This window comes from Pseudocercospora fijiensis, assembly GCF_000340215.1.
Source record: "Pseudocercospora fijiensis CIRAD86 unplaced genomic scaffold MYCFIscaffold_6, whole genome shotgun sequence".
Lineage (NCBI taxonomy): Eukaryota > Fungi > Ascomycota > Dothideomycetes > Mycosphaerellales > Mycosphaerellaceae > Pseudocercospora > Pseudocercospora fijiensis.
This window is the reverse complement of record NW_006921537.1, coordinates 4,871,630-4,899,047: the sequence shown is the minus strand read 5'-3', so window position 1 is coordinate 4,899,047 and position 27,418 is coordinate 4,871,630. Positions and strand designations below refer to the sequence as shown.

General features: G+C 46.1%; 5 protein-coding genes across 5 annotated transcripts; 2 read left to right on the top strand and 3 right to left on the bottom strand.

Annotated features, from left to right (window-relative positions):
• Positions 1-3,610: 3,610 nt before the first annotated feature.
• MYCFIDRAFT_88097 (uncharacterized protein) lies at positions 3,611-4,905 on the bottom strand (the record flags this gene model as incomplete). The annotated part of the gene is made up of 3 exons (XM_007930534.1): positions 3,611-4,304; positions 4,354-4,738; positions 4,792-4,905. 3 exons carry the CDS (start codon positions 4,903-4,905, stop codon positions 4,249-4,251), a joined length of 555 nt encoding a protein of 184 aa, XP_007928725.1. The 3' UTR covers positions 3,611-4,248.
• Positions 4,906-5,026: 121 nt separating this feature from the next.
• On the bottom strand, positions 5,027-7,816 carry MYCFIDRAFT_176842 (uncharacterized protein; the record flags this gene model as incomplete). Its single annotated transcript, XM_007930533.1, has 18 exons — positions 5,027-5,040; positions 5,078-5,223; positions 5,281-5,312; positions 5,339-5,355; positions 5,402-5,519; positions 5,559-5,573; positions 5,600-5,682; positions 5,722-5,737; positions 5,804-5,821; positions 5,866-6,031; positions 6,057-6,106; positions 6,190-6,281; positions 6,307-6,373; positions 6,400-6,499; positions 6,531-6,745; positions 6,774-7,036; positions 7,071-7,161; positions 7,184-7,816. The coding sequence occupies 18 exons, from the start codon at positions 7,814-7,816 to the stop codon at positions 5,027-5,029; spliced, it is 2,136 nt and encodes a 711-aa protein (XP_007928724.1).
• Positions 7,817-14,072: 6,256 nt separating this feature from the next.
• MYCFIDRAFT_176841 (uncharacterized protein) lies at positions 14,073-23,801 on the top strand (the record flags this gene model as incomplete). Its single annotated transcript, XM_007930532.1, has 12 exons — positions 14,073-14,079; positions 22,224-22,233; positions 22,277-22,361; positions 22,392-22,528; positions 22,568-22,615; positions 22,654-22,996; positions 23,022-23,048; positions 23,092-23,265; positions 23,301-23,451; positions 23,507-23,589; positions 23,617-23,706; positions 23,736-23,801. The coding sequence occupies 12 exons, from the start codon at positions 14,073-14,075 to the stop codon at positions 23,799-23,801; spliced, it is 1,221 nt and encodes a 406-aa protein (XP_007928723.1).
• Positions 23,802-23,908: 107 nt separating this feature from the next.
• Positions 23,909-25,158, bottom strand: MYCFIDRAFT_88096 (uncharacterized protein; the record flags this gene model as incomplete). Its single annotated transcript, XM_007930531.1, has 2 exons — positions 25,079-25,158; positions 23,909-25,026 (listed from the first exon to the last, which is right to left on the bottom strand). Exons 1-2 carry the CDS (start codon positions 25,137-25,139, stop codon positions 23,909-23,911), a joined length of 1,179 nt encoding a protein of 392 aa, XP_007928722.1. The 5' UTR covers positions 25,140-25,158.
• A 362-nt stretch (positions 25,159-25,520) lies between these two features.
• On the top strand, positions 25,521-26,873 carry MYCFIDRAFT_198238 (uncharacterized protein; the record flags this gene model as incomplete). The annotated part of the gene is made up of 1 exon (XM_007930530.1): positions 25,521-26,873. One exon carries the CDS (start codon positions 25,521-25,523, stop codon positions 26,871-26,873), a length of 1,353 nt encoding a protein of 450 aa, XP_007928721.1.
• Positions 26,874-27,418: the final 545 nt, after the last annotated feature.

Genomic DNA, 27,418 nt, shown 5'->3' with positions numbered 1-27,418 from the left:
ATATCCTAATCGGATTAGCCCTAGATGCTACCGGACGCACTAAGACTTATTAGCGCTTATCTATTAGTAGATCGGGACTTTCCGCGAGGGGCAATTACTAACCTTAGATCTTCGAAACATACCTCTTCTATTGCCGCCTTTATTACTAACGCATTATTAGTAACTATACCGACTACCTTGCCCGCCGGAAAGTTATTAATAACCTCGAGAAGGCCTTTAGCGTAACTACGAGCATCGCTCCTATTAGCGCTAGTAAGCTTAGACTTTAGAAACTATAACGCTCGAGGCGTAATAGCTAAATAATTAACGACCGAGCGATAAGCGCGATTAGACTAGCTATTAGTTACAATATATAGGCGCGTGCTCTTATTAACCTTAGTTATTATCTCGGTATGTAGCTTCTTATAGATACGGGGCAACTATACGTATCGAAGCTACTAGCGAGTTAGTAGTTTAAAGGCTAGTCGTAGCCTCTTTAACTATCTTAAGAACGCTAGATACTTAGTCGCGCTTAGTAGACTACTAGAGGCAAACACCTACTTAGCAACTAACTCGTAGAGCAACTTGTGCTCCTTTAGCGTTATCTTATCGACGAAGCCTAATATACCGACAAGAACGACCTCCTTACGCGCCGGACGAGCGATTTCCTCGACATCTTAGTCCTTAGCTAAACTAGCTAGTTCAGCTAGTTTAGCTAGCACTAGCGACTCTATATCTACTACTTCGTCTACTAATTAAGGTTAATAAGTCGGCTATAAGCTCTCTAGTAACAACTTATACTTCGTTAAGTAATCTACTACTCGAGCGCGCTTATTTAATACCTACGAGTTACTATAATAGTTATACTCGATAGTAGCGTATACCTTGCCTTTTAAACGGTCTCTAGTAACCTCGCGCTAATATACGTCTTCTATACGTTTTCGCTTGCTAAGAATATAACGAGTCGGAGTTAGAGTAGATAGACTGCTAATAGTAGTAAGTAGTAACTGCTAGCTAAAAGAGAGGTTGTCGGATATACTAAAAACGACGGAGTATTTAGTAGCGGATTAAGGACAAAACGACTAATAGAAGAGAGGGAACCTAATAGTCTATCTATATACAATCTACTACAAAATAGCCTATATTATATGCTCTCTAGCACGGTCTCCTTTATCCGCAATTGCGGCGTTCCTACTATCGAGTTCTCGTCGGTATTTGTTATATCCTAACCTAGTATACCTTAACTAGTCTAATAGGCTCTTAGCCTTTTCTTTAACTATTACATTTGTATACAGATCGCTTACATTCGCGATACTAATACGAAAGAACGCGAACAAATACGCCCTCGAGGTAGTACGGACCGGGGCATAAAAAAATCTCTATAGCGCTAGTGCCTCGAGAACCCGGCTAGGGCGGCAAACTAGCCATTCCATTCCAGCCATTCTAGCCACTTATCTAAGTGATTATTACTAATCTTATATTCACCTACGTGTTTATAAGACACGCGCTAAGGTGGTCTGTGTTCACCGTGTAATAACGGTGATGTTCACGGCTGTGCCATTGTGTACAACATCTCTAGCGGCGAGGCTCTGACTCGCAGCGCATCAGTCTGCGTATGTTGTTTTTGAGTATGACGAGAGAACGGCTCATCGCTCCTTCACATCGTAGGCGAAGCCAAGACTAGACAAGCATCGAGAAGCGAAGCCTTTTCTCCGCATCCCGCAAGGAAGGCCAGAGGCTAGACCCTGGTGATAGGTGATAGGTGACTAGGCAGTAGGTGCAATTTCACGACAAGGATTGAGAGCATGTATGTCTCTTATCGCTCCTTTGCCCCAGAGGGACTCCCGGGGCGACGACAGCTCCGAAGGGAAGCACCGTCACCGTGATAGATTAGTAGCGACAATAACTCTACGCTAAGGGCTTCCGCCGCGCCTAGGCGTCATGTTCTTGTCATTATTGTTGTGAGCTCGAAAGACTCGGAAAGAGTGTTGTCTCGTGATATACGATTCACCAACAAGGGCTTTTGCTGTAGCTCGCGAACCGACTGCTTTGTCGAGCTCACAATGGAGGCGACAAAGCAGGCAGAGACTGCCGCCGCAGTTGCCAACAGCCATGATCAAGATGAAGCAGCTATGGCAGAAGTCGGGAGAAGTCGGCAAGGTGCAACTCGCAGATACAATGGAAATGTGCTTGAGATGCCTGCTGACTAAGCGAGCTCATGCTCGGCTAAATATGCCTGCTAATTAATTCTATAGGAGAGCACGCGTGTTGCTGTGCAAGGGATCCTGATCCTGACCGGCAATTGCAGTTTTTGCGGGCAGCTTCTCAACTTCACTCCAACCCTCCTTGCAAGGTCAATCGTCGATTCTTCGCGGATGGCCAGATCAGGGGATTCTATCCTCGCGGATTGGCAAGTACTCCTCTTTTGAACTCTAGCTGTCTTCGGCCAGCAACAATCGCTGGGCGTGCCGGGCCATATTATTGCGAAGCCGCCATGCAGGCGATCGCTCTCCTACTTGTGAGTGCAGCTCCAGCATACTGTAGAATAGAATAGCGAGACACAGCGCACGCAAGCCCGAGAGTGGAACATCACAGCCCTCCGCCGAGCGCAGCAGGACAAGCTGCACGCGGCTCGGGGCTGTGCACTCGACACCGCGCATTATCAATATGCCAGCTCGCCTGGTCCGACAAAAGAGACATCGGCATGTCATGTCAGTAGTAGTGAGATCGGGTTGGTGTTCTTGGAAAAAGTCAATCTGCACCTCGCTGCCAGCTGCGCACTGCCCTGCCCAGTCCAATAATGCTGGGCTGGGAGAGAAGCTGCGCAGTTCCCCCGAACTTCGACCAGATAGGCAAGTCTTCAGCCCATGCTGAACTCCATCGCGCGATTCAAGATGTATGCTGCCTTGACCGGCCCGGAGGCCACCTGCGTGCGGAACCGCAAACGGCCTGGCCTGCACTCTGCACCCAGTGTGCTGCCTTCCCTCGCCATCAGCGAGAGCAGCATTGCTGGCCGCCCTCCAAGTGTCTCCTGCCTCCGATGCTCTTCGCGGGCGCTGCTGTGACGTGTTCCGTTGCACCGAACGTCCGCATTATTGTTCAAATCGGCGGTGCAGCGCCCAGCCGCACCTCTTGGTCTTTTCCGTAAGCCATGGCGTTCAAAACTCGGCTCTCCCTCGATCGATGCATTGCTTCCTCCCTCCTTTCTCACCTCGAGTCCTTCCCAGCCACACTCGGGCCATCGTCGCGTCGCGTCGCGTATCGTATTGCTGTATGGAAAGGCCCAGGTGTGATGGAATGTCGTCTCGAGACAGTGCACGCCTATGAGGAGCCATGTGCAAGTCAGGCACAGGGAACGGACTCACGGCCGACAGAGTTTGATGGCACTTCACGACCTGGTTGTCGAAGAGAGGCAGCCGTTAGTGTCCGTCTCACTGCTTTCCAGACAATCGGACGTGTCGACGCCACCACCCAGAGAGCGCGGCGCGGATGCACGGGTTCGCAGCGGAAAGGACGGTACCCGTGATGTGCGCGGCGCGGACTGACTCGAGCTTGGGAGTACATTATTCAGTACTTCCGCGCTGCATGACGCAGACGGTGTATTGTCATGTCTAGCTGTATAGCACTGCAGCTGCCGCAGGCGTGTAATTTTCAGCTTCAACCGCAAGCAATTCTGTCTGGGGGACTTCCCAGAAAACGGATAGCTTCTATAGGATTGTGTTCCATGCTTCCTGCTAGACTTTTCGTTGGTCTTCCTAATCTCCTGACCAAGGTTGGAACAAATGACGAGCATCGTCACATCTTGATTGCTGCCACGCTGCAGAACGACAGAATGCGCATTCACGTAGCGCCAGAACTTGACCCACTATGCGATATTGCATTCGCTCGTATGCGATCGTATGGATCGCATGCTGAGACTAGGGCATGGGCACGGGCATGTGTGACCAACACGTCCTTCGACAAGTGTGCTCTAGCCGCTGTCCTGTTCGATGTTCACTCGACGCCACGATTCCGTCCGCTATCATCCATCGATCGAGGACCATCGTCGGGACTGAAAGAAGAGCTGCCTCTGCTGCGAAGACACGGAATGCTCTTTCCGCATGAATTTCAAGACGTGCGGCTACCAATGGCTACCGTCAAACTCCGAGTCTTTGAAGGCACCGGTCCAGGCGTGTGAATCATGCCGTAGAAAGAGTGCGATCTGGTCGTGTATCTTGGAAGCGGATGCTTCAAGGTGGCAGCAATGCGGTTTGAAGGCTTTCAGCACTGCTACTGGTTGCGCACAGGATCCCAGTACGTTCGGTTTGGCGGACTTGCGCTGTCAGCTGCAGATCATAGTCAGCGCGTGCCGTTCATCGATGCTTCGTCACGTACCAGGCTGGGTGCTGCTACCGCTCGTGCCCGCTGCAGTGGCGGCATTCTTGGATGCGTTGCTACTGGCGCTCGGCCTCCGCCGCTTGCCAGAGCCTTCGTCTTCATCCGAACTCGGATCTCGATCATCTCTGGGGCTCTTATCCGGACGATTCTTGTTTCGATAATCCCTGTATCGGAATACGTGCCAAAGCATCCATCGAATGATCCAGTTGTCTGGATTCTGAGCATCAGCTACATCGTGGCCGAATCGATATACGGCAAGCGTCTGCGGTTGCGCCTCATTGTATATTCGCATGACTTCGCTTTGCCAGGCGTCCTCGTGGATCTGCGCAGTGCTACTCGATTGGCCTTCGAGCAGTCGTTTCCTGCCTTCAGCGGCTTCCATCTAGCCATGTGTTAGTGCTGGTATCTAGAGATGTGTGGCAAACAATGTCGAACCTTCATGAGATTATACACCCGTCGATGGGTTCCATTGGTCAAGTCCAAGCCAAGTCGAGCGAAGAATCTGGCCTTGGACTCACTCTGGGCCAAGGCCGGAAGCTGCGGCGCCATTGTGTGATGCAGAAATGAACGTGCTGACGCACAGAGCGGCCCTGGAGGCGGCACGCCCACCTGTCGTTCACGGATGAAAGTCGTGCCTTGGCTTCTTTTACTCCTCTTATCGGCAAGCCGTCTAGCCCTCCGAAGCTCCGATGAGGCAAGCAATCTTCATTTCGCTCGCCACGTATTGCTGTACGGTGTAGTAGCTGTGAGGACTGCTGGGTCTCCTCACATTTAGTCATGGACGTCCAGTGGGAATGCAACGATCGATCGGGAGCATGTGCTGAATGGGGCCAATACCGCGAACCGAGCCAATGGAGGCTCATGAGACTGGACCAGGTCCCCATTGCACAAATGCATATTGCATATGGACCTTACGAGCACCACTCGCCTGGAGCTTGACCGGACGCGACAAACAACTTTGAGCGCGGCATCTCAAGGCCACATGAGGATCAACGACCACTTTCCCAAGGATCGGGCATCCGAAAGCTAGAATAATCGCTGTCACCGTGCTCCGTATCATCGAGTCCGTACGGCGTACGGGTCTCAGAGACGCAGACCTCGCGCTCTGGTTTCCCGAGTGGGAGAGGCCTTGCTCGCAAATGCCCTCCGGGCATGTTTCCATGCTAGCTGATGGTCAAGGAAGGCATTGCTGTGATCAACACTTCCATGGGCAGAAGCTGCGTGCCTTCGAGCCGGCCTTCACAACCCCAACCACAATCAACGGCAGTCGAGCACTCTTGTCAATTCTTTGATCATCCAGGCTAGTCTTGGCTGCAACGACCTCAGCTCGGGCATAAGCACCACCCAGCTAAGCCTATTGTGTACCCCAGCAACCCGCCAACTACACCCTCTGTCAAGAACCGAATTGTAGCGTCCGCCGCCCGAGTGGTAGACTATAACTTAATACAGGCATAATCTGCCTCTCCTATTGGATGAAACAGAAGTCGCAGGGCTCGGAGGCTCTTCCACAGGGTATAAGAATACCCCCGAAACCTTGACAGAGGCTTTACAGAGGGTGCATGCTTCTTTGATGAGAGTACGTGGCAGTCGCGCTATACTTTGGAGGGTTCGGAAGTTCGGAGCCACGCACAGGCTGAAGAAGTCGGGTGTCATGCAGCTATTCCTTACCACATTACTCTGGAGCACCGCAGTCTTAGAACCAACCACGAAAGCTACCAGCATTCGAGAGCGTCAGTTTGACATCAATCAGCTGATGCAATTCGTTTATGCAGATGATCGCCGCTAATCAGATTCTTGCGTTAGCCTGAGTAGGAAATTATTGAATGCTCCCACGTATTGCTTGACGGAGCACACATGAAGCCTTCGCGTGGAGTCCTCGAGGCGAATCTCAGAGACCTGGTCTCGAGCGCCGATCTGACATGCGGCTAGTGATACCCAACAAGACACCACTACTGTTACCTTGGGTTTTAGCTTTGATAGTACCAAGTCCCTGGGACCACTTTCTATAGGTTGCAGGCTCAGCATTCATGGTTCAAGGCTCACCAAGTCAACTCCTCCCGACGGCGGCAATAAGACGGGCCGCACTATCTGTCTTTTACTTTTGGTAACAAAGTGTCCTGCCTGCAGCCACCAGGATGCCTGTCTAACGCAATCATATCTTAGACGGCGAGAACGCCGGCCTCAATTGTGTTGCCGATACGGAGGAGATATCGATGAATTTCAATCGGATGAAAACCTCCGGACCGCCATCCGCTAAATTGCTACGATGACCCAGGATCACAGCCGCTTCCGCTATTGGGACGAACAAGGAAATGCCGAGATGCTCCTCCTTGAATAACGACCACAGGGTGGCGAAAGATAGATCTTTCATAGCCACGACAGCCTTCCGCTGGTCGTCGGTACTTGTGCTTGTCAACCCAATTCCAACAGTAGGTTCTAATCAGAAATTCGCCTTTGCAAAATGTGCAACAGGCGCTAGACGCCAAGTCTGAGAAAAGCAAGGATGAGCCTGTCGCTCCCGCGAGTCCACCAGCAACCAAAATACGAGATTTGAATTCGCCAACGCGAAATCGTACGCTCCACTGCAGAGTAAAGACGGTGATGCCCAGCACTAGTGATATCGATTGCGCTACATTCTGAGCAGTCCAACTGCCGTAGACTCGGTTAAAGGGATCCGCAGCTAACAAAAGATTGAAAGCAATCCTGGCCAGGACGAACGCGAAGGACGGATGCGTAGTAATACCCGAGTCTTTCACGGAGGACTTGGGGCGTCGATCTGCTGCTAATCAGGCGGGATGAAACCAGCTATGCGGCATGAAAGAACGACCAGGCTGCCAAGAAGCTGTGGTCTCTGAAGGAATGACGTGGTGTCCAAACCATAGCCATTGAGAAGTGGGATAGAGCCCCGGCGACAAGGATACCGCCGCTGAGGTCCATGCCAATGAGCTTCTCGGTAAGGCTCGCTTCCATTGACACTCCGCTCCGCTGGAGCCTGGCGGTCTGACAAGGGAGCAACATCACCATACCTGCGCTCAGCGCTCCCATTGGAAGACTGATCTTGCCACGAGCTTTCGACCCCATCAGAGTTTGTAACCAAGCCGATTGCACCCGTACCATCACAAATAGAGCTTCGTTGGATCCACATATAAGTACAGGGCAGCAGCGTCAATCCCTGTCGAAGACCTCGGTCAGGCTGCCATGCTGTAGTCGAAGCTTCTGTACCCGTGCAGAATGCGTGGCGAGAAGAGCGAAGATAGTCGATGGGCGAACTGCCGCTGATCCGCATTGGCAATGTATCGGAACCTGGCTGTAATCTCCATACATGCCAACTTGAAACTCTCATTCTCGAACAACGAAAGAGTTGCTGTTCCGATTCGAGTATCCGGGGTTGCGTCAGCCACTTCACCCCTCGCCTGCGCTCGCTACCTCCATTCAGGCGCCCCGCTTTGTAGGCTTGCATAGACCTTCTACCTAAATTTAGCACCTTCCACCTTCTACCTTCTACCTTCTACCTTCTACTCTGTCTCTACGTCCTTACATCATCTCTCCGCCAAGTACACTAATATATATCTAGCTTAGCGGTCTATACTAAGCCTATAGCGAAGCGCCTAAAAGAAAACCGTACGGCTCCTATATAACCGTCCGGTATACAAACGAGAATTCGAATTTATAGAAGCATAACTATACATTAGATAGACAAACCTAAAAAAGCTATTCTACGCAATAATACGATCTTTTAAAATAGCTATACAAAGTATACGTTAAAATATTAAATTAAAGCTATAGATACGATCTTCTAAGATAGGTCTTCCGGTAACTACGTTTGTTCTACCCTCCTTTGTATTACTTATATATAAACGGTATATAAAACGCTAAGTAAATTACGAGCGGACCCTTAGATTAACCGCCGCTCGCACCTCCGACTCTTAGAATACCTATATTCTTAACCCTTTGCCTTTATCTTGCTACTAAGGGCTATACTATATTACTAGTATATATGCACCTTTACTCGTAGTAATTCCTTTATCTAGTACGTTCTTAGACTCGAATAGGCCTAACGAAGGGTCTAGAGAGCCCTTTAGATACCTGTTTGCCTTATCGTACCTCGCTATCGTACCTCGCCGTCGCCTACTAATAGTATACTATAACTAACCTACCGCGACTAACCTACTAACAAACAGACAATAGCGCTACCTCCGAGGGGCACTCGTAAGTAGCGTAATAGGGAGAAGAAAGATAGGGCTAAGAAGCGTAAGACTAATAGATAGTAGAATGAATCCGAGTAGCACTTTCTAATAGCACTTCTAGGTCGCGCCGCTATAACTCGAGAGCGCCCGGATTTTAGTTACTTGCTACCGGTCTAGTAGCCTAAGAATAAGCGAGATTATAAAGCATAGTTCTAGACTCGTTGCGATCGTATTAACGCCGCCGATAACCTATTATCGTAGGACTAAGTTAAGCAACTCGTATATAATGCCGCAGCTTCTCTAGAGGCTAAGAATATCTACCGTAATATCGTTACCGCTAGCCTTGTTAAGCTATTAGATCGCCTTTATCTAGGAAAAGGATATTAGCCGAAGGACGTCTAGATCGATCTAGTCTTCGCGCTAATCTTCGGCGGTAGCGATATTCTATAGATCTCGAAGACAGGCGAGGGCAAGAGCTTAGTATTTATAGCCTTTACGTATTTAACTGGCCTTATTACCCTCTAGTTTATACCGCTAAATCGCCTTAGCGAGGAGTAGGCCGAGGTCGTCGAGAACCGGTATTAATAGCTATAGTTAGATAGCTAGTTAGATAGGTAGCCGATCGAGCGAGATAGTATCGTTAACGCTATTAATATTACCTCCGAAACTATAAGCCTCTATCCTAAGCTATACGACTATATTACTAATAGTAGATATTATTATATTATCCTAAGTCTAGAAACCGGTACTAGTCTAGCCTTTAGGAAGCTACTATAGGACCCTAAGGTTCGTACCCGTATCGGTCTCGTAGTAATCGATAAAGTCTATCTTATTAACAAGTAGCGTAACTTTCGGAAGGAATATATACAGATCTTCGCTCTACGTAAGTTGCTCCGTAATAACATAGTTTGGCTCGGCTATTCTACGACAATGTCCGAGGATATAGAGGACTTTGTGCTTAAATATAGTAGATTTCGTCTAGTTAGTAATTAGCTATTCTAGACTAAGATTATTCGTAGCAGTATCGATCGTCTAGATACTACGTATATCCTACGTACTATTCTAAAGAATTAGCTCCGCTTATACGAGTACCTGTATTTCGCTATCGATAGTGCATTCGACCTAGAGACTAAGGAAGCTACGCCGATAAACATTAAGAAGGCCCTCTTGTTTATTAATAGTCGTAAGTATATCTAGGATCTAGCTAATGTTATTCGGCATTAGCTAGTCGCAACGACTGCTAAGTGTAGGGACTAGAAGAAACGATATATATAGGACAATAAAGGTGTTAATATATATACTATAGTAACATTCTATACTAGCAGTATCGCTAAGCGAGACTAGAAGCGCCGGTATAACCGCTTCTATAAGACTATAGAGTATCTAGATAGGCTATCGGAATACTGCATTATAGTTGCTACTACTGCTTTTAGTATTAGCCTAAATATACTAGACATTAAGCTTGTTTACTAGACTAGGTTCACTCTTACGCGCGATATCGAGGATGTTATCTAACGTCTTAGCCGTACCGGTCGTACTATTCTACGTAGTTTGGCCTTTATCTTCCTACTATACTATATCGATAATCGTCTTAAGTAGCCGCGGCTAGAATCTAACTACCCGGCAATCAAGCCTCGCCGACGTAGATCGCATAGAGCATTCCGGCTATTAGGGCTCCGCTAGTCTAAGCTTCTAGGAGAAGATACTAATGCGCTAGGTACTCGAGAAGCCGCTAATAATAATAATAATAATAATAGCGATAGCGATAGAAACTACTAGACTAAGAAAGAGATAGAGCTTCGCGATAAGATTCCTCGGATTTAGCGGGAGTTCTAGAATAACTATCTACGCGAACAATACGGCATATGTCTACGCAAAGTCGTCCTTCGCTACCTCGGTAAGGATAAGGTAGTATATACCTAGCAACTACTAGTAGTAGAAGATTGCTATAATATCTGTAACCTAGAACTAGACGCTCTTTATATCGACATACCTCTAGAGGGTGTTACTCCCCCGAAATTCAAGGCTCCGAGAGCCGGCACTCGTCTAGCAATTGGATTTAGTATACTAAAGGATTAGATATTAAAGCGGCCTGCCCTTTAGTATCTAGATTAGTTAAGCTATATTCGATTCGACCTTCTATCGACTAAGGTTATAGACGATCCGATTCTAGCTAATATCGCTAATATCTTTACTACCGCTAAGTTAGTTAATAAATAGAACGAGAGTATTACTATCGATTAGGATCTCCTTAAGTAGAAGGCGCTAGTATTTGTAGACTAGTTCGAGAAGCTTTAGTAGTATAAGCAACTATTCGCTACCTTTTAGCTAATCGATACTCTAAAAAGCCTTAGTCTAGAGGTATTGACTAAGTAGCGTACTATTTATAATACGAGGAAGAGGGCCGAGGAAGATAGACAAAAGAAGGCTAAGGAAGAGGCTGCTCGAGAAGCGGCTCGCAGCGCCCTAATATACGTCTATCGGATACTATACTACTACCTACAATGCCCTTTACTCTATAGCAGCGCGCTGCTGCTCTAAATAAGTTAAGAAGCGGTATTATAGGCTCTGCTAGCGTATAGGCTAACCTCCTTTATAGCCGTAACACTTAGGTATTAGGAACTCGAAGCTAGGAGCGCCTAGGCTTATCTAGTAGTCTTAGTCTACGTACTTAGCGACAGCTACCTCTACAGATTAATCCGACTGCTAAATAGGCATATACTCGAGCTAAGCGGATTCTTAGCACCGTTACTCGTACTAACGAGGAGCGAGGTCGCGTATTGCGTACTAAGCGTAGACTCTTAGAAGCGGGTCGACGTATAATAGGCTCTTAAGGTAGCTCTCCTAGCAGGCGTTAATACTAGAAATAGCGCTACAAATAGCGCTAGAAATGGCGCTAGAAATGGCGCTAGAAATGGCGCTAGAAATGGCGCTAGAAATAGCGCTAGAAATAGCGCTAGAAATAGCGCTAGAAATGGCGCTAGAAATAGCGCTAGAAATGGCGCTAGAAATGGCACTAGAATAGCAGTAGAATAGTAGTAGAGTTAGTATTAACAAGATCCGTTATAGCTACCCTTCTATTATGTCCTTATAAGCTCGCTAAGTCCTCGTCGCCGACTATAATCTCCTCGTCCGACTCGTTATTATCTATCGGTTCGTTAGGCCTATTTAGTTCTACGAGAGCTAGCTAAGCTGCTTCTGCGAGAGCTAGCCTAGTTGAGCTGCTTTAGCTACTTCTACGAGAGCTGGCGTGTAATGTGTAATGCCTAGTTTAGCTACTTCTACGAGAGCTAGCGTATAGTAGTGCCTAGTTTAGCTGCTTCTACGAGAGCTGGCGTATAATGCCTAGTTTAGCTACTTCTGCGAGAGCTAGCGTATAATGCCTAGTTTAGCTACTTCTACGAGAGCTAGCCTAGTTAAGTTGCTTCTACATATAGTAGTGCCTAGTTTAGCTGCTTCTACGAGAGCTAGCGCTAGAATTGGCACTAGAGATAGCGCTAGAGATAGCACTAGAATAGCAGTAGAATAGCAGTAGAGTTAGTATTAATAAGATCCGTTATAGCTACCCGTCCATTATATTCTTATAAGCTCGCTAAGCATACCTAGTTAAGTTGCTTCTGCGAGAGCTAGTTAAGTTGCTTCTACGAGAGCTAGCGTATAATGCCTAGTTAAGTTGCTTCTACGAGAGAGCTAGTTAAGTTGCCTCTACGAGAGCTAGCGTATAATGCCTAGTTAAGTTGCTTCTGCGAGTGTAGGCCTAGTACTAGTACTAGTGCTAGAATTGGCATTTAATAAGGTCCTTCTTCGCTACCCTTCTATCGTGTCCTTATAAGCTCGCTAAGCAGGCTCTTCTATCGTGTCCTTATAAGCTCGCTAAGCAGGCTCTTCTATCGTGTCCTTATAGGCTTGCCTTTATAGTTAAGCATATTAAATTGGCTATTAACGCGCTTGCCGAGAAGGGCTTGTAAATAGTCGTAGGTATCGTAGTCGTAGGTATCGTAAAAATCGTATATAAGAGCTAGTCGAGAAGTGTGAATTCGAGGAAGCGACAAGGATACCGAGTCCCGCTAAGACCCCGGATTTAGTATAGTAGAGCGCTTAATTAGTAGGATTAAACGTTATAGCTGCTTCCTTCCGCGCATTTACAATACCGACTTTTACGACTTTTACGACTTTTACAATAGCACATTACTAATGTAGCGAGATACGTCGATTAAGCGCATTTCCCGCAAATAGCGCTAACAAAAGTGTCTAATACGATAACGACGGCCGCCTTAGGCACTAAGAACCGCCTCCGAAACCCGAGAAGTTACTAGCGAGACTAGCGAGACTAGCGAGACTAGTACTATACTTATTGCACCGCATACTCTTATAGGCACTATAACATATACGGCAAGGATAGATACGTAGGGCGATAATATATATCGAGCGCTCGTAAAAGCACCCTTCGAGAAGCTACGATAGCCCTCTTACGTTAACGCCCTCTATTGCTTAGACTCTCCCTAGAACGATCATTCCGATAACTAGTTACTATATAAGGTAGAGAAAACGAACAGTAGCGTCCGGGGATCTAATTAACTAGCGGCACTAAGCGGCTATAGAAGCACACACTCCGAAGCATACTAGAATTACACATAGCCTATATACTACGCGCAATGCGCAACAATTAACGCATTCTATTACTAACTATAGCACGTATAACCGAAGACAAGGTATATAGGACAGGACTTATTAAGCGAAATATAATAGCGATTGCTAAAGCGACACTTATTAGTACCTAGACAACAATAGAGTGTAACCGCGCCCTTAGTATTAGAGACACCGTAGAAAAGGGTTGTCGAGCGCGTTATAGTCGTATAGCAATGTTAATGCGCTTACTAGAAGAGGAGGCGCACTACAGTCGGATAATAGTCTTAATACGCTTTCGGATCGGTACGCACTATAGTCGAATAGCAGTCTTAATACGCAAAGGGCTGCAGTCGTATAGCAGTAAAGACTAAGACTAATACTAAGACTAAGCGCCTTCGGGCTTAAGTACACTAGAGGCCCTTACGTAATAACTAAGGTTATTATAACTAATAGTCCTAACGAAGGCGTTACGTCGACTTAACTAGATGCGCGTATATTATCCTATAAAGAATCCGAACGTAGGAAGCCTATAGCCGCTACTTAAGGTATACCTTACTAAAGAGTTTTTACCGAATTAGGCCTAGCCGCTACTTAAGGTGTACCTTACTAAAGAGTTTTTACCGAATTAGGCCTAGCCGCTACTTAAGGTATACCTTACTAAAGAGTTTTTACCGAGTTAGGCCTATAGCAATGCTACGAACTAACCTACTTAGTAGGAGAGTCGCTATCGAGCTACTACTTAAGGTATACCTTACTAAAGAGTTTTTACCGAGTTAGACTATTAGCCGCATTATAGGTGTACCTTACTAAAGAGTTTTTACCTCCGCTAATCTATCTAAGACCTCTACAGTTTATACTAAGACTGCGATGTTCTAACAAAAACTATACTCTTTCGGTTAAATGCGTAGTCGACGCCCGCTAAAGCTATAGTATACCTACTCGCTAGAAGAGTCGCCTTCGTAACGTCTTGCGTCGGCAAAGCCTATCGGAGACCTTAAAAGAAAAGAAGGACTAAACAAACTCTACCGATCGAGGAACCTTAACTAACTTAAGCGGTTCTATCGGTAGTAAGCCGTAGGACTAGTTAGGAGATAGTGTTAATCGCTATAGAGCTACCTATATACGACAAAGAGGTATCGATACTGTTATATACGCCGATAGCTAGTATGTTGCTAGGGGTATTAGTGTATTAGTATATATAGAAGAAGAAGAAGAAGTTGAACTAGGAAGCATAGGTCTATATTAGCGCATCGCAGGTAAGGTTTGCCTCTACTAATAGGATTGCGCTATTTAGCTATAATAGTAAGGCAACAATAACGGCTATATATTATCGCACTTTTAACGCAATAGCCGCCGACTACTAGTCGAATGCCTAAGGCTAGAATTGCTAGCGACTAGAGGCATTATACGCCTAGCCTAGCTAGCTATTAAGCTATTAACGTACGCCTAGCTAAACCCTTCGTAGCTAGCTATTAAGCAATTATCGTACGCCTAGCTAGACCCTTCGTAGCTAGCTATTAAGCAATTATCGTACGCCTAGCCTAGCTAGCTATTAAGCAATTATCGTACGCCTAGCCTAGCTAGCTATTAAGCAATTATCGTACGCCTAGCCTAGCTAGCTATTAAGCAATTATCGTACGCCTAGCCTAGCTAGCTATTAAGCAATTATCGTACGCCTAGCCTAGCTAGCTATTAAGCAATTATCGTACGCCTAGTTAAACCCTTCGACTTTATAAGCACCCCCGACGAGGCACGCACTCTAGTCTACCGCTACTACTTCGCCGCTAACCGCCTAGTTAACGGGGCTATCGTTGTCGGCGGCAAGCGCACTTAGAAGATAAAGCTAGTACCTAAGAGATAAAGCTAGTAAGGAAGGCCTAGATAGTAGATATAGTAGGTTAGATTACTATAAACGAATATAAAAGCTATATTTATTTATTCCTTAGTCGCTATAACCGCTGCCCTTATCTATATCTTAGTTACCGCCTATCGCATCGACTACTTTAACCTCCGCATCGATAAGCTAAGCCTATCTATTAGCACGTTAGATAGTATCGACCTACTTAGAGTCGGTCTTATCGATAGTAGTACCCTATATATTACTACGATTAGTCGTAGCCTTACGACTAGCCTTAGCAGCCTCTATGTCCTCTACGACCGCATCCGTAACGGTAGAACGACCTTCGAAGTACTCCTTGTTGCTTTAGTTAAATATAGCAACCTTCTCGCGGATCTAATCGCTACTAAGCTGCTAGATATCGTCCGATACATGCCTACCGTTATTGCTATACGGAGCTATAAAGCTATCCGAGAACAGCTTCTCTACGCGGCTAAAGACGTTAATAGCCGTATTCTTATAGGTATAGTAACTGCTTAGCTTAATACTAGTAAAGGAGGTTATTATATTACGTAGTATACGAGCCGGCTCGCGGTTAAGTACGATCTTCTTAAAGGTTGCTAGCAGGTTATAAGTCGAGTTACCGATGCGATTAATGTCTTCTAAGTACTCGTAGTTATAGATCTCGAGCTGCTTATCCGCCGCTATTATATAACCCTTCTTCCTATTAGTAATAATACTAGAAGATAGAATAGCTTCTTAGAGGATATTATTATAGCCTAGACTAAGCAGCTATCGCTTATATATTATTATCCGACTATAATTTCCCTACTTAGTACCGAGGAAACTAGGGATTAGATAGTCGACGGATCGATAGAGATAACTAATATCTACGTTACGGACCCTAAGGCGTAGGGTAAGGAACATCTTAATCTCCTATATTATCCGAGCTATAGTAGTATACTAGGCATTAGGTACCGGCTTACTAACGCGGTACGGCAAGCTACGCTATACCTCGATAGATAGGAGCTTCTTATAGATATCCTATACTATCTCTAGGTATTGCTAAGCGGTTAGCCTAGATAGGGCCTCCTTAACTATATCTATACGGCTCTCCTTACTAGAGATTATAACGCGGCCCTGCTTAGACAACTACTTAATAGCCGCACCGACACTACGAGCCCGGAATATAGTCTTAAGCAGCCGAAGGATCTCGAAGAATTTTAGCTTCGTACTGCTAACCTTGTTCTCGCTATACTAGAATGCAGCATTGCCCTTTACTATCTAAGCGCTTAGAAGAGGCTTCCTATCGCTGTTCTTATCCTAGTGCGTACGTAGGACAGTAAATACACAGTTTATTATAGTGTAGAACTAGGCTAGCGACATAAGGAGGCTATCGCGCTTGTCGTACGGGTCCTTATTCTCGACACTCTCGTTACGTACGCTATACCTACGTACGACGGTTATATTGTCGCTATTCTATATATATAGAGGTCCCTCTAGCCCGCTCGCAAAGTCCTTATCGCGGTCTAGGTCCTAGAACTTTAGCAGGATCTCGTCTTGTATAGTATATATGCCCTTAATAGTCGCCTCGTCGTTAAAGGAAACAGGCTACGAATATACCTCTATATAGGCCGGGTCTAACTCATCGATTACTAGCTATACTAGTCGCTTTAGATTACTACCGCTATTCTCGAAAATTGCCTTTACGGCCTCTAGGAACGTATACGCAATAGCCTTATCGATATAGAAGAGCGTAGTCTTAATACTAATATCGGAAACCTCCTCTCTATCCGGTTGTATTGCCTTATCTTTATAGATATTCTTAAAGATCTTATTAGCGTTTAGCGGCTTGTCGTAATAGATTATCTTCTTCTTTAGGCCACCCTTCGGAATGCGCTTATTAACGGCTATATACGAGGTAGTTATAGCTACTATCTAGTTAGTATCGCTAGTAGCCTAGTCGGTACGGTTCTATATCCGATTAAAATTGTCGACAGTACTACTATACTACTTGTCGGGGTAGTTGCACAGCTTAGCAATTTGCGTCTCTATATAATTAGCATTCTTATCTATTAAGATCTAGATAGTCTAATATGCTAGAGTAATGTTTAGGTTGTTTAAGACCTCGATCGTACGACGACTCGTACTATTACTAACGAGGAATATTCTAAGGGCCTTTAGAAAGAATAATGCCTTAATATAAGACATAGAATATAGGACTTAAGAGGTTAGTATCGTCGTACGCTTCTATATAATATTACGCTTGTCCGCGAACTTAGTCCGGTACTAGTAATAATCGCGACGCACGTTAGGTAGTAGATCCTAGCCGAGCAACTAATGCTATATAGGAGCGACCTATTAGATAGCATCGTCTATATCTCTAAGGTCGATTTCGAAGTTACAGAACTCCGGTTTATATGTACTAAACAAATCCTTGCTAATAAGGTTCTTTAGCTTATTACGAATAATACGAGCACTAAACAGGCGATCTTCTAGAAAGGCATCGATAATAGCCTAGAGGTTCTTCTCGTATTGCTTAGAGCGCTTAGTAGTCTTACGAGTTTTAGCAGACTTAGATGCTTTATCGCCCGGCTTGCCGACTAGATACTTAATAAAGTAGGTTATACTAACCTTGTTCTTTACTATAGTATCCTTTAACTCCTTATAATACTTATCGAGGAGCCGCTTAAGCGCAACGTCTTTGCTAGTACGGCGTGCAATTTCTAGGGCCTCTTTATCTTTATCTTTATCTTTATCTTTATCTTTATCGCGAGTATCTAACTCCTCGTTACTACTAGGATCTTCGTCTTCTTCGCTAAGGTCTTTATCTATAGTCTCCGACTCCGACTACTTATCTTCGAAGTCGCTAACCCTAGCTATATCCGCTAGTCGTACGATAGTCTCTAGTGCATCGCTTAGGAAGCCGCTTATAGAGTATATCGGTAATGCTGCTATCTGTTTAGGAAGAGGTAGACCGACTAGAGCGTGCTAATAACCTAGCTAGCCTAGAAGTAGCGCATTATCTAAATCCTAGTCTATTAGATCGCCGCTATCGTCTTGCTACTAAGGCGGAAGGATTAGATTGCCTTTATCGTCGTAATTATATACCGTTATCTTACTAGAAGGTTCGTTAGACATCTTAAAGGACTCGAGGCCTAGCAGCGGTCTAGCAGCTATAGTAGTAGCGGTGCTAGCAGCTATAGTAGCAGCGGTCTGCTAGCTGTAGTAGCAGCTGTAGTAGCAGCGGTAGTAGCAGCGGTAGTAGCAGTAGTAGTAGCAGCTATAGTAGTAGTGCTAGTAGCGACTTTTAGGTGTTTTAACCTTAGCTTTAGAGTCGCGTCTGCTATATAGTAGCAACTTAACAACCATACCTCGGATAGACTTATGCTATATACAAAAGGTGTTTAGAAATAGTCTACGAAGGACCTCGAAGTATCGAGTCGGCTATAGGAAGGTTGTCGATTGCCCTCGAAGGCTATAGAGCGGTTAGTAGGCGTCGGACGGAATTTTCGCCTACCTAAACAATAATTACCGTCGTTAGGAGAAGGACCTCTAAGTGTTAGCTAGGCGATGCGGTATATTATATATTGAGGTGTTTCTAGTAGTATAGCTAGCTGCCTAGCAATCCGGACAGCTGCAGTCGAGTCGGCTTAGTAGAATAGCGAAAACTTAACGCGCTAACGTCGCACAGACTTGTTTAATAGGTAGAATGAAGCGCAATTAGCAGGGCTACAACCTCCGCTATTTAGAATGTCTTATATACGTTGTAGTATTATATTAGTGTTTAGCAGGCTAGTTTCGTACGGGTTTATATTAGGCTTATAGGCGAAGAATTAGGTAGAGTGCTCGTAATTGGTTATCGGTAAGTTCGGAAGCTAGCCCTAGAATAATTACTAATCTATTACGTGCACTCGGTCGTAATATAATCCCTAATTACCTTTACGCAACTTAATTCTTTATACCTACGAGCCTAAATAGAGGTAGCTACGCTCGGGGATTTCGGCTATACGTAAAATCGCGATTTGTTAGTAGGCTACACGTAAATCTCGACGCTAGCGTATATTGTATAGTATATAAGATAGGAAATCGATAGTGCGTGCGATTATAGTTAAGAAGTAGTAGTTTTCGAGCAAATTGCGACCGTATATACCTATTCCTATCGCCTTAGCGCGTACCTCGCATCGACTATATAATTAATTACTATGTAGGTTAGCCTATATATCTAGTATGTAACTACCGCCTCTTGTATGTCTTCTAGCTTAATAGGGTCGTTCTTACTACTAGCAACTAAGCCCTTATAACGACTAGTTTTCTTCGGATCTTCGTAGAAATACCGCTTCCGCTGTACAGACTCTTAACGGCGACGAGGATATACTAGATAAGGCTAAATTATAGTATATATAGTATCCTTATTAAGCAGCGCCTTATCTTATTATAACTAGTCTAGTCGAGTGTTAGGCTCTTACGCGAATAAGCCGTTTAATCGCCGCTTTAACTTAACGTTAGTCTAGGTTAGAAGGTTACCTTCTTCGTGTTCGCAGGTACGGCTCGGCAGTAATAGTGTCTATACCTAGCTCTACGTATAGGTAATATCGCCGCCGTCGGAGGTATAAGTATATCGCTTATATTCGCTAATAATATTAGCGTACGGATTACCGGTCTTCTTTACCGAGTCGTTGTTAGTAATAGTAGTAGTAAGAAGCCGAAGGTCGAAGGTACGTTATAGTAGCTTGTCGATAGGCTGCAATACAATGTCTATAAACTTAGTCTTACTATTGTTATTAAATATAATACGAAAGGCCTCGCTATACTTTAGTCGATATTAGCGTGCCTTGTTATATAGAGACTTAGCCTTACGGAGCATCTTCTAGTAGCAATTGTTAGCTATTTCCTTATCTTGCTAAGTAAGTTGTAAGCGTAGTTTAGAAGCCTTAATCGCACTAGCTCGAACGGAGCATCTTCTAGTAGCAATTGTTAGCTATTTCCTTGTCTTGCTAAGTGAGTTATAAGCGTAGTTTAGAAGCCTTAATCGCACTAGCTCGAATAAGCCTATTTAGTTGCTCCTTCTAGCGCTTCCTTACGCGTTTAACGAGGCTTATAGACTTGTATTTACGCTTGTATTCTTTACCTTTGTAAATAGCCGCATCGACTAATATATTATAAATAGCTTCTACTTACTTTGTAGGTAATAAGGAGAATAGATTAAATAAGGATAATATAGTATCGATACTAAGTAGTACAGTCTTTAGATAGCGACGTCGGAAGTCCTTACGAGCTTGTATAGTACTACGAGATGCCTAGATCGTACGAGGGCTAGTAGTAGTAACTAGCAACTATTATAGCAATTCGGGTATTAGCGTCCGGATCGGCTAAGGTAGTAAAGATAGCATACCCTAAGGCAATTATATTCTCGAGATCCCTTAAATAGTAACGACTATTAGCGCGGTGCTACCTATCTAGATCGACAATATTAGGATTAGGCGAACGTTTACGCTTAACCGATGCGAGGTGTTCCTACTAAGCGGTATCTGCTATTATAGGCGATTCTTCGTGTCGGGCTTCCTCCTACGCTAATTCGCCCTCGATTACCTGCTAGTTCTAATTGTAGTCTATAGCGCTATACTAATCTCGAATATAACGATAAGGAACCTCTCTATTAATTAGGAACAAGCCTGTCTTACGGAATACGGCCCTTATATTATAGTTAGTAAATGTCTTTACCCGAATAGCTAAAAGGGCTTCTATAAACTTAGGAATACCAAATTTACTAATACTACGGTATATAGCCTCTAAAACCGCTTGTCTATGCTTTAACTTATATACTTAGAATAGTATAACGTCGAGAGGCTATATAAAGTGCGAAGTGTATAGTTATAGGCCCTATAATTGAATTTTATAGCGCTTCGCGAAGGCCGCGAATTCCTTAAAGCAGTAGGAGCTATAATTGTCGTATAGTAGCACCCTCTATTCGTTTAGGTCCTTAGGTCTCGTCTTGCGCTTAAACTAATAGATATAGTATATAGCAGTGTCGTCCGTTATATAACTAGACTCGTTAATAGTAATTAAGAAGTTGTCCTTGCCTAATAACGAGGGTGTAGTTAGCAAGTAACGTTGTTATTGCCTTAGGCAATAGACTCGGTCTCGGTAATAGACTTACCTTCTTTTAGTATCTAACGCTCTTAAACTATTATACCTTTAACAATTAATTGATATTTAATTACCTCGCCGTACGCGTTAACGGTCTCGACTACAGTTATATACGTACGATTAGTGTCGCATTTAGTCTAGGCGCGCCGCTTCGTATCTATTATAACTACGTATTCGTTACTACTAATACTAATCCGAAAACCGGTTTCGTCGAAATTCTATATATTCTACGGCTTTATACCTAGTCGCTCTACTATCGCCTTAAACCGATTAAACTACGCCCTTATCGTCGAAGGGTTATAGGCTTCCTTACGCTACTTCTTAATAGGTTTAGACTTTACCTTGCTAAGGTTATACTAAGCTAGGAATCGTTTAGCCTAGTTACTACCGAATAGTAGTATAACCTTATTAGGCGACATTCTCTTTAGTATGTTTATAGCAATAACGCTAATTAGCGCTACTAGTAAGAACATCCCTATTTCGTCCCTCTCTCGACAATAATCCGCTAGCGCTAGCTCTTAAGCCTCTATTAACTTAGTATTAGTCGGCGGCCGCGATAGGAGCGATAGACGGCCTCTTAATCGCTAGTATATTCGCGAATATAGGTCGGTTGCCCTCTTAATCCTATATACCTCTCGTATACTAAGATTAACTAATTTAGCCTACAGTTTATAGTACCTCGAAACGACGCGTTCTACTATCCTTTCCGCCCTCTCTGTCTTAGTTAACTGCTTAGTACGTACCCTTTTCGCCTTTTTGCCTTTTTTACGCCCTATAGCTACGATTATATACAATCTATATAGTAGAAGAGAAGGAATAGGAGAATACGCGCTTTAGAATAAGGTAGACGCGCCTGCTAAGGATTATATAAGAAAATGGCGGCAGTAAGGTCTATAGCTACTATATACTCGGACAAGGCTATCTATATAATATTTGGACTCGCGGTTTATAATAGCATCCACCTAGATATCCGAATAGGACTGGAAAGTACGATTATATCGAGATTTACGTATGGCCTACTAACAAATCGCGATTTTACGTATAGCCCATTTCCCCGCGATCAGCGGGCGTGAAGTGACTGACGAAACCCCGGATATTCCGAACCGAAGACGATGAGAGGCGGCATCCAGTGCTCAAGCCAGGATCTGTGCAAATCGCATGGAGAGTTTCTCGGTGTAGACTACCAGGAACACCAGCGTCAGGTCAAGGCGTTGCTAACCTCTCCGCCCTAGGGAAGACCAGCAAAAATTGCAACATCGAATGTCACATCTAGAAAGCCCTTATATGCAGGTCAGCACTGTGTATTGACGGCCAAAGCGATAGTGGAGGACCACCCAATCGTAATGGATCCGCTGATACATATTGAGCTGTCAGCCGGCAAGTTAAGAGAACTCCAGCATTGATCGAGAGTGCGCTCAGGCGGTCAGCTCGGCGCCGAGAGAAAGACAATGTCTCCGTCGAACGAAAATTGAATGCAACAGAGCAATGCTTTAGAGAGCGCAAGCTAGACCTGCCGCAGTTAAGCGACCATCTCATCGCAGGTGAGCACTATTCCAGGTCTCACGTACTTCGTGAGCATTTTGTCGTTACGGACTCATCCCATGTAGCAGAGGTGGGCCTTTCTCACGTACCACAGGAGCATCGTATGGCACGAAGAGCGAGCCAGACTAGTCGTTCAAGGAGGCGTAGCCGGGGTTCATTCTTGAGAAACCTCTCTCTACTGTATCCGATCAGCCTTGGTCCACTCTGCTTGTCGGCTGCATGCCCGAGTAGTTCTGCCTACCTGGCGACTCGCGAATGCAGTAGGCTGGCATTGCCGCAACAAGCACAACCTGAGGTGAATGAGGGAAGCCAATAGGCAGCCCAGCCTATTCCCAATCAGCTGCACCGTCTTCACTTGCGGAAGGCCGCTAAAGGCGCTGCAGGCATGAGAGTATCGGACCATCCCCATACATGAATATCGTATGCAATCGACAAGATCGGTTCCACTGCTTCATTAACGCATGCATGTCATTCGCGGGAACGACCATTGACCGAGCCATACGACGATCTCCCGAAGCCTCCAGCCAGTTTAATCAACGATTAATGCGACTGTCATCGTTCCAGGTAAGTGAGGCCGCGAATAATAACAGCAATCTGAGCTACAGCTTGCCTCAAATGATCGCCAGCGGAACGCCATAAAGTGTTTGATGCGACACTCCCAAATCCCATCGCAAAAAGCTAAGCCCCACGCGAACAATTGTTCACTCAAAGGCTGTCGTTCTCCCTCGCATTGGGTTGCGTTATGGATTGGTGGACTCTTGTCGGGATATTTAACTGGTTGTTTTGTACCGACTCGCGTGTATAGCCTATGCATCGTCTATCATCAGTGAAGTGAAGTCCGGGCCGCGGACTATGCTCCAGACTATATCATGCATATACGGTATGCAGGTGTCCTCGGCTTGCCGACGAATGCAGACGGATGGGGTAAGCTTTGAAGATCTTTGCTGCAGGAGAGTAGAGCTTGAGCGGATAGAAGGCGATCTTATCTCGTACTGGAAGCGAAGTGTCGAAGTGCTTCTGCAACAATCCTGAAGATCGAAACGCTGAAGAAAGAGACCAGCAGGGGAAGCATGAATAAGATGCCAGTTTTGCTTACATAACCTGTACAATATCTCCCGCAGCGTAGATCGCTCGCGTAGCAAGCAAGTCCTTTCGCCAAGGCCAGGGAAACAGCAAAAAAAAATGCATCATAGGGTATCATACGCGATCAAACAAGATCGTCGGAGAAAGCGGAAAAGAAATCGTCCATCTTCCTGGTCTTTTTGCTCTTTTTCAGGCGAGCAACGGGCCCTTCAGTAAGGGCTTTGACCTTGTCTTGCAAGATATCCGAGCTTGAGTACAGGCTCGCACGGAGCTTGTACAAATTTTGTGACTTGATGCCTAGGTGAGTGTAGGCATCGCACTTGTAGTAAATACGTCTGCCTTCGTTCGAACAGACACCAATATCAACAAGTTCTTCCAGAACCCGGCGCACGTCTTCGCTGTCGGTGAAGTCGTAGGTGTAGATGCAAATGACGGTTTCCGGGTCCTGAGGATCGAACACTGCACTTTTCGCCGTAGGACCCAGCTTGCCTCGACAGGTTGCCGTGGCCACCAATCGCCAATAACGAGGTAGATCGGCCGCTCCAGGAAACAGCATCCACTTCCCGCAAGTAACACCCATCTCGACTGCAAGGCCAAGAATATCACATTCGAGCTGGTCTCGATAAGGCCCCATTCTGCGCGTGATAGCCGCCTGTGATTTACCAGACATCTCGTCCTCAATTGCCGCCTGTTGAGTCAGGTACTTTTCGAGTAGACTTTCGGCGCGCTCCTCAAAAGCAAGCAGATCGTAGTGTTTACGGCTGTTGACATGGGCGTAGGGCTGCTCCGGACTACCGACCCAAAGCCAGCCATCTAGAGTGGATGTGTTAGGGTCGCCAACCGGCAGGCGCTTCAAGAAAGCGTCGATGGTCTCCGTTTGCTGCCATGCGCATGGATGACCTTTGAAGCGGTCGACACTGACGAGGTCAGGCTGAGTTTCGCCCGCAACTGTGCGGGCAGGCTCTCTACACTTTGGCTTCAAGCCGTCGTCATGAGACTTTTGCAGAGCGGACAATTGAGGCCGCGACTTTAGAAAGCTGACCACATCGTGGCCGGCGTCCGCTTTGCCATGCACGGGCTGGTTTTGCGTTGGTCGAGCCTTGACTTCCAATGTGCCGTTCTCCGATGGCGAGCGAGGAGTCTTGACCTTCTTGGGAGAATGCTGAGCCATGAATGCCTTATGACATCGCTTCGTGCCTCTACCGCACTCTCGCTCGAGCTGACCTCTGACATTCTCATCTCCTGTTGCAGAGTGTTAAACAACGCGTGCATTTCGGAGTCCACGAGAGCTTACCATAGAAGTCGGACTCGTCCGAGATCCAACCAGCGCCGTCGACAAGTCGGTCGTCCGCCATTACGGCGAATTACACGCTGTAGCCGAATCTTACATGATTGCTGTCCATGAGACGATGGAGACGGACTTTTGGGAGCTCAGAGTATACTTTGCGCTAGCGGCTGGGCGGGACCGGCAGCGGGAACTTTCGACAGTGGCGCGTCGCGTGAAGTCGCGTCTGCTTGAGACACAGAACACCATCAGAATACCTTGGGAATTGCATATCCGGCAGCGCACGCCCAATATGCCACAGGCAATCTCGCCGGAGAGAGGCTCTGCATCCAGCCAGGATGACATTGCTCTGCCAGACGCGCCTGCCAGCGGCGGTGCTGAGCAGAATGACGTCGATATGTCAGATATGCCCAAGGTCGAAGCGACAACATCGTCACAAGGCTTAGAAGACATGTTTGACGACGATGGCGATGACGACTCCGAAGACGAATTCTCCTCCAGCGCCGCAAAACGACCAGACGACAACTCACAGCCACAAGCACCCGCAGCTGCGCCCAAAGCGAAGTTCTCTGATCCAGACACCCTTAAGCAATACTACGGACGACTTTGTCCCTTCAGAGAGCTGTTCCAATGGTTGAATCACTCAGCAACCCCGCAGCCAGATTTCCAGAATCGAGAGTTCTCATTCTGGCTGCCAGAGAATAGAGTCATTCGATACCTGGCGTTTCCCTCTGCCGATCTGCTTCGAAAGGAGTGCGTGCAGATGGCTCCAGAACGTTTCGAGATAGGGCCGCAATACTCGATCAATCCCAAAGACAGGAAGACGTTGAAGAAAGCGTCTGCCTTTAAGCCGGTCATGAAAGAGCTGGTCTTCGATATCGATATGACAGATTACGATCCGATTCGCACGTGTTGCTCAGGCGCCAAGATCTGTATAAAGTGCTGGCAGTTCATTGTTATGGCCATCAAAGTGGTCGACACCGCCCTCAGAGAAGATTTTGGATTCCAGCATATCATGTGGGTTTATTCTGGACGAAGAGGTGCTCACGCCTGGATCAGCGACAAGCGAGCACGAGAGATGGACGACAGCAAGCGCAAAGCTATTGCCAACTACCTTGATGTAGTCAAAGGGAACGAGAACAGCAAGAGAAGCCTCTTCAGGCGGCCTCTGCACCCACATTTGGAAAGGAGTTTGAGAATATTGAACCCATACTTCACGAAAGACGTTTTGGCCGAGCAAGATCCATGGCAGTCTGAGGAAAGAAGCGAGAAGCTCCTCGCTTTGCTTCAGGATCAGACCTTGACAGCAGCGTTGAAGAAGAAGTGGGACTCTTCAGCGGATCGAAGCTCCAGCCAAAAGTGGGCAGACATCGATACGCTGGCTGAGGCAGGCCACTTGTCCATGGATCCTCGACGACTGGTCGACAACAAGCAAGATATCAGATTGGAGTACACGTACCCTCGACTGGATGCTGAGGTCTCCAAGAAACTGAATCACTTGCTCAAATCGCCTTTCGTCATTCATCCTGGCACGGGACGAGTGTGTGTACCCATAGACATGAGGCGTGTAGAGGACTTTGACCCCTTCTCGGTGCCCACCGTCTCTGATCTACTCGAAGAGATTGATCAATGGGAGAAGAAGCAAGGTGCCAACATGAGCAGCGAAGAGAAAGTCCAGGTCAAGGACTGGCAAAAGACGAGCTTGAAGCCATACATTGACTATTTCAAAGGCCATGTGAACAGTATTCTGAAAGAGGAGGGACGAGGGAAGCGCGAGCGAGAGGAAGACAGTATGGAGTTCTAAGATGGTGGCTGACATGTCATATGATGTCTGCGACTTCTTACGCTCGCTCTCTGATTCCCATCGAAAGGCATAGGCCTCTCAGGATTCTCGGCCGCTTTGCTTCACTGGAAGTTTACGACACATGACAAAATGTCACACAGCATAGGCAGAGTTCCCCTCAGCTGAGTTATCGACCTGGCATGAATCCAATCGAAAGCCATTGCTATGTTGATTCACATGCGATAGTGTTCCTCATTCTGGACCAGATATACCACCCAGAAACTTAGTCATGCACACGGCTGCGTCACCATTCGCCTTTAGGCTTGGAACATCATGAAGAACCGAGAAGGGCACCAGCGCAGCATGCCATGACGGAGTCGAACCAGTGTCCCCCCAGAGAATACATCGACCTTCAGCAGAAAACCGGGGGAAAGCTTCACATCGAGCTGCAGAAGCTCAGCACGGTACAGAGACACAAGATGGTTTTTTTTTCAATTGTCACTGGGCGAAGCAGTGTCTTCTTCCGGATAATGCTCAAGGCGTATCGCCGCATAAGTCTAGAACGA